At 44.5% G+C, this 10,815-nt stretch overlaps 1 protein-coding gene across 1 annotated transcript in view; it reads left to right on the top strand.

The window, feature by feature from the left end:
* Positions 1-492: 492 nt before the first annotated feature.
* SLC35F1 (solute carrier family 35 member F1) overlaps positions 493-10,815 on the top strand; it is a 469,647-nt gene continuing 459,324 nt past the window's right edge. Inside the window, exon 1 of the mRNA XM_037844150.1 lies at positions 493-1,169. Within this exon, the coding sequence (XP_037700078.1) occupies positions 994-1,169 (176 nt within the window). The 5' untranslated portion in view covers positions 493-993. The remainder of the gene's footprint in view (positions 1,170-10,815) is intronic.

Below are 10,815 nucleotides of genomic sequence, written 5' to 3'. Positions count from 1 at the left end.
ATTGCTTGGAATCCCTCTGCTGGTAAGTTTCAGAGGCGCAATTGGAACTCAAATCTGCCTATGTTCCTTTCACACGATTACATTTCCCTGAACAGAGACGTTCTGAATTGGTCTGATATGCTTTTCCCAGTTCCCGGAATCAGTTCTTTGTGAGAAGTTGTTTCTCCTTCCTTTTCCTCAGAGCCCATTATGGTGTGGGTAGGTGTAACATTTAGGATACTCGAGTTTGGGCCGGTGGTACTGAATCCTGCGGCGCTCCAGCAGGAACGAGGAATCCCCTCCGCACAACTAGGGAGCGAGGACCTATCCTCATTCCTACCCGAAAAAAAGAAAAAAATCACCCAAATCCAGTCGGTGGACCTCTTGTGGACTGGGAAGAAGGTCGGGGGGCAATAAGGGGCCTCGGGAGCGCCCTCTGGCGAGAGCGGAGTGTGTGTCCCCCGCGCTCGCCCCCCTTCGCCGCCGCCGCCGCCGCCGCCGCCGCCGCGGTGCCCCCGCCCGGCTCTCCGGGTTCACTCTCGGTCTCTCACTTCGTGAGACACAGACGGCAGCTTTCCGAGAGAGCCGGGGACAGGCTGAGGCGTCACCAGCACAACTGTCGCGGCTCGTCCCGAGAAGACCTGGGGTCGGGCAGAGAAGGAGCTCCATCCCCTCTCCTCGCGGGGTGTTCCTTCAGCCGCCCAGCCGCCCGGCGCCCCCGCGCGACTCCCTCCGCGACCGCTTCGCGGGGCGTGCCAGGACTCGGGGGACGGCGCTCGGGAAGAGCCAGGGCGGGAGGCGGCAGCGGCGGCCCCGGAGCGAGGGTGCGCACCCTGGGGCTGGAGAGGAGTGAGTGGCGGGCTGGGCGGCCGCGGCGGCAACAGTCGCGGGTATTTCCCTGCGTTTCCGGGCCGCGGCCGCTGGCCGGGTCCTCTGCGCGTTCTCGGGCCCGGGGCCGGCGCACGATGCGCCCGGTCGCCTTCTGGTAGCCTCCGCGCCGCCGCCTCCGCCGCGATGATCCCTCCCGAGCCACCACAGCAGCAGCTGCAGCCGCCGCCGCCGCCAGCCCCGCCGAACCATGTGGTGACCACGATCGAGAACCTGCCGGCTGAGGGCAGCGGCAGCGGCGGGAGCCTGTCCGCCTCCTCCCGGGCCGGCGTGCTCCAGAGGATCCGCAAAGTGCTGAACAGGTGAGTGGCGGCGGCGCGCTGGGCGAGGGCGCTGGGGCAGGGGCTGCGGGCGCCGGGCGGGGCTCTCCTCCACCCTGGGCGGCCCCGGAGGCCCTTTGGGACGGGGTCGGGCCTGGGGAGAAGCGGGAGAGCGGGCGGCGACGCTCCCCGCGCTGACGAAGAGGGCGCGGGGATCCCGGCCCGCCGAGGCAGCCTTGTCCCAGCGCGGGGAGCAGCGAAGCGTCTGGGCTGCCTGCAGGTCTTAGGCGGGAATTCGGGGAGAGGCGGGTCTTGAGGACCCAGCTGTCCTGTGTGTGTACGCACTTACGCCCTCTCACACGGGGGTCGCCTCACTTCCCTTTTTTACTCGCACCCCAGCTTTGCGCCCGGGGGTCGGAGGGGAGACCCTGGGAGTGAGGCGGCGCGTCGCCGGGCTGCGGCGATGGCGTGGAAGTGGCCGGCCTCGCGCTGCCGCCCTCCCGGCCCCGGCCGCTCCGACCCCCCTTGCCGGCGGGAGGGGGACGCACTTCTCCTGCCTGTCGCTCCCGTCGCCGCTCTTACTCTTCCCGGCTGGGAGCAGGGAAAGGGAGGCTAGAGGCCTGGACCAGACCCACGCAAAGTGCAAAAATATTCCGGGAAGGGTGTGAGAAGGAGGCGCCGGGTTATTCCTGAGCCCCCTAAAGCCATAGGGGGCGAACGCCGATCGCCGGGGCTTCCAGTGTTGGAATCTGCGCAGTGGATCGATCAAGGACAGGAACGTTTTAGGGGGAGGACCCGAGTTACCGAGAAGATGGGGGCTCCCCTGGTTCCTCTGACTCGACTGTGATGTAAAAGAGACTTTCACCTAAGTAACTTGACATGGTTGAAGAGCTGCCACGTTTTTTTTTTTTTTTTAAAGGAAAATCACATAGAATGGATTTTGTGTTTTTATTTGGGTGCGTGTGTGCTTTTCGGTGCATCTGTAGGGGTATCACTTCCTGTCGTTCTGTTCATACAGGTTTCTGTGTTGCAGGGTTTTTGATAGCCCAGATTCCCCTAAAAATTCGTATTGAATTGTCTGGGGCTTAAAGCTCTAGTGCTAGCACAAAATATGTACAGAAATAGAGACTTGGAAAATATTCTCATTTTGGGGTTATGGTTTAGTTTGGTTATATCAAAACCCAAATCATTCAAGACTCTCCTGTGAAGACAATGTATATTAACTTACTTGTAGGTACTTGTGTGTTTCCATTATTATCAAGCAAGAAGAAATTTATGCTGCAGTGAGACATAAGTTTAGAAAGTCAAGCCTTTGCTTTCCTTTGATTTGTAGCCCTGAACAACATCTTCCACAAATATTGCATTTAAAAGATAGTGAGCAGAATAAATCAAGAAGATGCTGGCTCAGTACAAAGCACGTGGGTTTCCTGTTCTTTATGAATACCTGCATCTTTTTCTTTTCTTATAAGTATAAATGAATGCTTTGGCATTGACTCTTTACATTTTAAAGCAGAAAATATTTTTTAATTTTTTTTTAATCATCATTTTATTGAGATATATTCACATACCACGCAGTCATACAAAACAAATTGTACTTTCGATTGTTTACAGTACCATTATATAGTTGTACATTCATCACCTAAATCAATCCCTGACACCTTCATTAGCACATATACAAAAATAACAAGAATAATAATTAGAGTGAAAAAGAGCAATTGAAGTAAAAAAGAACACTGGGTACCTTTGTCTGTTTGTTTCCTTCCCCTACTTTTCTACACATCCATCCATAAACTAGACAAAGTGGAGTTTGGTCCTTATGGCTTTCCCAATCCCATTGTCACCCCTCATAAGCTACATTTTTATACAACTGTCTTCGAGATTCATGGCTTCTGGGTTGTAGTTTGATAGTTTCAGGTATCCACCACCAGCTACCCCAATTCTTTAGAACCTAAAAAGGGTTGTCTAAAGTGTGCGTAAGAGTGCCCACCAGAGTGATCTCTCGGCTCGTTTTGGAATCTCTCTGCCACTGAAGCTTATTTCATTTCCTTTCACATCCCCCTTTTGGTCAAGAAGATGTTCTCCGTCCCACGATGCCGGGTCTACATTCCTCCCCGGGAGTCATATTCCATGTTGCCAGGGAGATTCACTCCCCTGGGTGTCTGATCCCACGTAGCGGGGAGGGCAGTGATTTCACCTTTCAATTTGGCTTAGCCAGAGAGAGAGGGCCACATCTGAGCAACAAAGAGGCATTCAGGAGGAGACTCTTAGGCACAAATATAGGGAGGCCTAGCCTCTCCTTTGCAGCAACCGTCTTCCCAAGGGTAAAACTTATGGTAGAGGGCTCAACCCATCAAACCACCAGTCCCCTATGTCTGTGGTCATGTTAGCAACCATGGAGGTGGGGTAGGCGAATACCCCTGCATTCTCCACAGGCTCCTCAAGGGGGCACTACATCTTTTTTTTTTTCCTTGTTTTTCTTTTTTTTCTTTTTTCCTTTTTAACTTTCCCTTCTTTTGTAAATCAACTGTATGGAAAAAAAAAGTTAAAAAGAAAACAAACATACAATAAAAGAACATTTCAAAGAGACCATAACAAGGGGGTAAGAAAAAGACAACTAACCTAAGATAACTGCTTAACTTCCAACATGTTCCTACTTTACCCCAAGAAAGTTACATAATATAGCAACCTTTCTGTGAACTTGTTCCTACTATATCCATCAGAAATTAACAGACCATAGTCATTTCTGGGCATCCCCAGAACGTTAAATAGCTTATCTGTTCTTCTTGGATTATTGTTCCCCCTTCCTTAATTGCTCTCTACTGCTAGTTCCCCTACATTCTACATTATAAACCATTTGTTTTACATTTTTCAAAGTTCACATTAGTGGTAGCATATAATATTTCTCTTTTTGTGCCTGGCTTATTTCGCTCAGCATTATGTCTTCAAGGTTCAACCATGTTGTCATATGTTTCACCAGATCGTTCCTTCTTACTGCCACGTAGTATTCCATCGTGTGTATATACCACATTTTATTTATCCACTCATCTGTTGAAGGACATTTGGGTTGTTTCCATCTCTTGGCAATTGTGAATAATGCTGCTATGAACATTGGCGTGCAGATATCTGTTTGTGTCACTGCTTTCCGATCTTCTGGGTATATACCGAGAAGTGCAATCGCTGGATCGAATGGTAGCTCTATATCTAGTTTTCTAAGGAACTGCCAGACTGACTTCCAGAGTGGCTGAACCATTATACAGTCCCACCAACAATGAATAAGAGTTCCAATTTCTCCACATCCCCTCCAGCATTTGTAGTTTCCTGTTTGTTTAATGGCAGCCATTCTAACCGGTGTTAGATGGTATCTCATTGTGGTCTTAATTTGCATCTCTCTAATAGCTAGTGAAGCTGAACATTTTTTCATGTGTTTCTTGGCCATTTGTATTTCCTCTTCAGAGAACTGTCTTTTCATATCTTTTGCCCATTTTATAATTGGGCTGTCTGTACTATTGTCATTGAGTTGTAGGATTTCTTTGTATATGCAAGATATCAGTCTTTTGTCAGATACATGGTTTCCAAAAATTTTTTCCCATTGAGTTGGCTGCCTCTTTACCTTTTTGAGAAATTCCTTTGAGGTGCAGAAACTTCTAAGCTTGAGGAGTTCCCATTTATCTATTTTCTCTTTTGTTGCTTGTGCTTTGGGTGTAAAGTCTAGGAAGTGGCTGCCTAATACAAGGTCTTGAAGATGTTTTCCTACATTATCTTCTAGGAGTTTTATGGTACTTTCTTTTATATTGAGATCTTTGGTCCATTTTGAGTTAATTTTTGTGTAGGGGGTGAGGTAGGGGTCCTCTTTCATTCTTTTGGATATGGATATCCAACTCTCCCAGCCCCATTTGTTGAAAAGACCATTATGGCTCAGTTCGGTGACTTTGGGGGCCTTATCAAAGATCAGTCGGCCATAGATCTGAGGGTCTATCTCTGAATTCTCAATTCGATTCCATTGATCTATATGTCTATCTTTGTGCCAGTACCATGCTGTTTTGGCAACTGTGGCTTTATAATAAGCTTCAAAGTCAGGGAGTGTAAGTCCTCCCACTTTGTTTTTCTTTTTTAGAGTGTCTTTAGCAATTCGAGGCATCTTCCCTTTCCAAATAAATTTGATAACTAGCTTTTCCAAGTCTGCAAAGTAGGTTGTTGAAATTTTGATTGGGATTGCATTGAATCTGTAGATGAGTTTGGGTAGAATTGACATCTTAATGACATTTAGCCTTCCTATCCATGAACATGGAATATTTTTCCATCTTTTAAGGTCCCCTTCTATTTCTTTTAGTAGAGTTATGTAGTTTTCTTTGTATAGGTCTTTTACATCTTTGGTTAAGTTTATTCCTAGGTACTTGATTTTTTTAGTTGCTATTGAAAATGGTATCTTTTTCTTGAGTGTCTTTTCAGTTTGTTCATTTCTAGCATATAGAAACATTACTGGCTTATGTGCATTAATCTTGTATCCCGCTACTTTGCTAAATTTGTTTATTAGCTCTAGTAGGTGTATCGTTGATTTCTCAGGGTTTTCTAGATATAAGATCATATCATCTGCAAACAATGACAGTTTTACTTCTTCTTTTCCAATTTGGATGCCTTTTATTTCTTTGTCTTGCTGGATTGCCCTGGCTAGCACTTCCAGCACAATGTTGAATAACAGTGGTGACAGCGGGCATCCTTGTCTTGTTCCTGATCTTAGAGGGAAGGCTTTCAGTCTCTCACCATTGAGTACTATGCTGGCTGTGGGTTTTTCATATATGCTCTTTATCATGTTGAGGAAGTTTCCTTCAATTCCTACCTTTTGAAGTGTGTTTATCAAAAAGGGATGTTGGATTTTGTCAAATGCTTTTTCAGCATCTATTGAGATGATCAATTGATTTTTCCCTTTTGACTTGTTAATGTGTTGTAATACATTGATTGTTTTTCTTATGTTGAACCATCCTTGCATGCCTGGAATGAACCCCACTTGGTCATGGTGTATGATTTTTTTAATGTGTCTTTGGATTCGATTTGCAAGTATTTTGTTGAGGATTTTTGCATCTATATTCATTAGGGAGATTGGCCGGTAGTTTTCCTTTTTTGTAGCATCTTTGCCTGTTTTTGGTATTAGATTGATGTTAGCTTCATAAAATGAGTTAGGTAGTGTTCCATTTTTTTCAATGTTTTGAAAGAGTTTGAGTAAGATTGGTGTCAGTTCTTTCTGGAAAGTTTTGTAGAATTCCCCTGTGAAGCCATCTGGCTCTGGGCATTTATTTGTGGGAAGATTTTTGATGACTGATTGGATCTCTTTGCTTGTGATGGGTTGGTTGAGGTCTTCTATTTCTTCTCTGGTCAGTCTAGGTTGTTCATATGTTTCCAGGAAATTGTCCATTTCTTCTACATTATCCAGTTTGTTGCCATACAGTTGTTCATAATATCCTCTTATAATTTTTTTAATTTCTTCAGGATCTGCAGTTATGTCACCTTTTTCATTCATTATTTTGTTTATATGGGTCTTCTCTCTTTTTGATTTTGTCAGTCTATCTAGGGGCTTGTCAATCTTGTTGATCTTCTCAAAGAACCAACTTTTGGTGATATTTATCCTCTCTATTGTTTTTTTGTTCTCTATGTCATTTATTTCTGCTTTAATCCTTGTTATTTCTTTTCTTCTACTTGGTTTAGGATTGATTTGCTGTTCATTTTCTAGCTTCTTCAGTTGATCCATTAGTTCTTTGATTTTGGCTCTTTCTTCCTTTTTAATATATGCGTTTAGTGCTATAAATTTCCCCCTTAGCACTGCTTTTGCTGCATCCCATAGGTTTTGGTATGTTGTGTTCTCATTTTCATTCGTCTCTATATATTTAGCAATTTTTCTTGCTATTTCTTCTTTAACCCACTGATTGTTTAGGAGTGTGTTGTTTAACCTCCAGGTATTTGTGAATTTTCTAAGTCTCTGATGGTTATTGACTTCTAATTGTATTCCATTGTGGTCAGAGAATGTGTTTTGAATAATTTCAATCTTTTTAAATTTATTGAGGCTTGTTTTATGTCCCAGCATATGATCTATTCTGGAGAAAGTTCCGTGAGCACTAGAAAAGTATGTGTATCCTGGTGATTTGGGATGTAATGTCCTGTATATGTCTGTTAAATCTAATTCATTTATCAGATTGTTTAGGTTTTCAATTTCCTTATTGGTCTTCTGTCTGGTTGATCTATCTATAGGAGAGAGTGATGTGTTGAAGTCTCCCACAATTATTGTGGAAACATCAATTGCTTCCTTTAGTTTTGCCAGTGTTTCTCTCATGTATTTTGTGGCACCTTGGTTGGGTGCATAGACATTTACAATTGTTATTTCTTCTTGCTGAATTGCCCCTTTTATTAGTACGTAGTGGCCTTCTTTGTCTCTCAAAACATCCCTGCATTTGAAGTCTATTTTATCTGAGATTAATATTGCTACACCTGCTTTCTTTTGGCTGTAGCTTGCATGAAATATTTTTTTCCATCCTTTCACTTTCAGTTTCTTTGTGTCCCTGTGTCTAAGATGAGTCTCTTGTATGCAACATATTGATGGTTCATTTTTTTTGATCCATTCTGCGAATCTATATCTTTTAATTGGGGAGTTTAATCCATTTACATTCAACGTTATAACCGTGAAGGCATTTCTTGAATCGGCCATCTTATCCTTTGGTTTATGTTTGCCATATTTTTCCCTCTCTCTATTAATATCCTTTATTGTACCCATACCGAATCTCTTTAGTATTGAACCTTTCTCCAAGTCTCTCTGTCCTGTCTTTGTTTCTCTGTCTGTAGGGCTCCCTTGAGTATCTCCAGTAGGGCAGGTCTCTTGTTAGCAAATTCTCTCAGCATTTCTTTGTCTGTGAAAAATTTAAGCTCTCCCTCAAATTTGAAGGAGAGCTTTGCTGGATAAAGTATTCTTGGCTGGAAATTTTTCTCACTCAGAATTTTAAATATATCGTGCCACTGCCTTCTTGCCTGCATGGTGGCTGCTGAGTAGTCACTACTTAGTCTTATGCTGTTTCCTTTGTATGTGGTGAATTGCTTTTCTCTTGCTGCTTTCAGAACTTGCTGCTTCTCTTCTGTGTTTGATAGTGTGATCAGTATATGTCTCGGAGTGGGTTTATTTGGATTTATTCTATTTGGAGTTCGCTGAGCATTTATGATTTGTGTATTTATGTTGTTTAGAAGATTTGGGAAGTTTTCCCCAACAATTTCTTTGAATACTCTTCCTAGACCTTTACCCTTTTCTTCCCCTTCTGGGACACCAATGAGTCTTATATTTGGACGTTTCATGTTATCTATCATATCCCTGAGGTCCATTTCGATTTTTTCTATTTTTTTCCCCATTCTTTCTTTTATGCTTTCATTTTCCATTCTGTCATCTTCCAGGTCACTGATTCGTTGTTCAACTTCCTCTAGTCTTGTACTATGAGTGTCCAGAATCTTTTTAATTTGGTCAACAGTTTCTTTAATTTCCATAAGATCATCCATTTTTTTATTTAGTCTTGCAATGTCTTCTTTATGCTCTTCTAGAGTCTTCTTGATTTCCTTCATATCCCGTACTATGGTCTCATTGTTCATCTTTAGTTCTTTGAGTAGCTGCTCTAGGTGCTGTGTCTCTTCTGGTCTTTTGATTTGGGTGCTTGGGCTTGGGTTATCCATATCATCTGTTTTTTTTCATATGCTTTATAATTTTCTGTTGTTTTTGGCCTCTTGGCATTTGCTGAACTTGATAGGGTTCTTTTAGGGTTTGTAGACCTATTGAAGTCCTTATCTCTAATTTATCAGATCTACAGCTTCGTGGAGTACACTTTCTCTAACTAACCAGCAGGTGGCGTCCACGAGCCACCTGTTCTCCACAAGCCAGTTCTCCCCTGCTTAGCCTTTTTGGTGAGTGGGGGAGTGAGTCTTGTGGGGCCCAGTTGGTGTACCAAGCTTGCGTGTGTAGTTGGTGTTGCCTGCCCTGTATGTGGGGCGTGTTTCTGGGCAGTCGGGGAGGGGGGGTGGCCCTAACAATCAAATCTCCCTGATGATCCTAGAGTTTTAAAGCTGCTGCAATAGTCTAATCCTTCAGTTCAGTCCTGCCACAGTTTGTCTCTGCCACTGACCCACAAGTCTTTGGTATTGGCGTATGGCTCCTGAGACTTGCAAGTGGGCCCCTCTTCCAGGCCGTGCACCCCGGGTCCTCTGTTGAGGGATGACTGTGCTATGTCACAGGTGAGTGCCGTCCCCCCAGGGCAGTTCTGGGCTGCTGGGCTGTGTAGGGAGGCTCCCAGTCTGCTCAAATGATGGCTGAATGGGGCTTTGTTAATTCACACTGCTCCACCTTCCCAGCTCTGGGACAATCAGTTGAGGTTGCAGGGAAGGCTAATGTCCACGCCCAGTTTTGTGGTGTGTGCCTGTTATTTGAAGCACTTCCGTCACACTGAGTTGTCTGGGGCAGTTCTGGGCTATGGGGCTGGCGATGGGCAGGAGTGTTTCCTGTCCACCAGGATGGTGGCTGTGGGCGGACACCCCCCTTTTCTTGGGAAGTTGTGGTGTTTAGTGAATTTTCTCAGCCACTGGATTATTGCCTTTTGTCTCAGAGCTCTCTTAGTTCTGCTCTTGATTTGACCTGCCCAAATTGCAATTCTTTGAAGCTTTCTGTATTGGGCTTCTTAGAGTAATTGTTTTAGAAAAGGAAAAAAGGATTAAAAAAAAAAAAAAAAAAAAAAAGGGCCCTCCTCAGAGATCTAATGGGTTATTGAAATGCTAATAGACAAAGCAACCAGGGCCATTAAGGAAAGGTCCACAGGGCAGAGAGATCAGCTTTTCTTCGGGATTTGCATATGCGCCTCAAGGCCTGAGCTCCGCCCTTCCCCTTTCTGTGTTCACCAGAACTCCAAAAATCCTCTGCTTTTATTTTGGAGTTTTTCGTGTTATTTTTTTTTTTTTTTCTATGCCTGTCTCCTCTCTGCTGGGCTGGCAGCTCTCAGATTCTCTGGTGTCTGGTCTCAGTCTATCTATTGTTGGAGTCTGGATCAGTAGAATGAGTTTCCGAGAAGGGCTACCACTGCAGTTCTCCCTTCTCCTTCTCGGAGCTGGCAGCCCCTCCTCCCATGGGACTGAGCCTGGCAGGGAGGGGCGCGGGTCCCCTGGCCGCAAAAACTTACAGATTTCGCTGATCTCAGCAGTTCGACATTTTCATGAGTGTTGTATGAAGTATGCCCAAAGACAGATTGGTCTGTGGTGTCCAGTCCACGCAGTTCCTGGCTTTTTACCTACTTTCCTGGAGGAGTAACTAAAACTTACAGCTCACCAGTCTGCCATCTTGCCCTGCCTCCCCCTATTTTTTAATTTTTAATGCTCTCATCAAACTAGGAAACTCGTATGCAATAGTTCACTTATTGTTGCCTAACTGTAAGTTTTTATTGAGGTTAAAACTTTGTGCAGGTTATTCCTTGACATGTAATGAATCTTAGAGTCCAGAATCACCATAGCTGAGCTAGGAGTAAGGGGTTTTAGGCTGTTACCATTCCTCTGCCACTACCATGTGATCTGGCCCATCATTTCCTTGGGTCTTGGTTTCTTCACTTGGAAAAGTGTTTTATGATGCTTGTCTTACCTCCCTTGCAATGGTTTTGAGAATTTGATAAGTAATGCTGAAAAACAT

This window comes from Choloepus didactylus, chromosome 7 (assembly GCF_015220235.1).
Source record: "Choloepus didactylus isolate mChoDid1 chromosome 7, mChoDid1.pri, whole genome shotgun sequence".
Lineage (NCBI taxonomy): Eukaryota > Metazoa > Chordata > Mammalia > Pilosa > Megalonychidae > Choloepus > Choloepus didactylus.
Note: the sequence above shows the minus strand (reverse complement) of the source record. Positions and strands in the feature narration are given on the sequence as shown.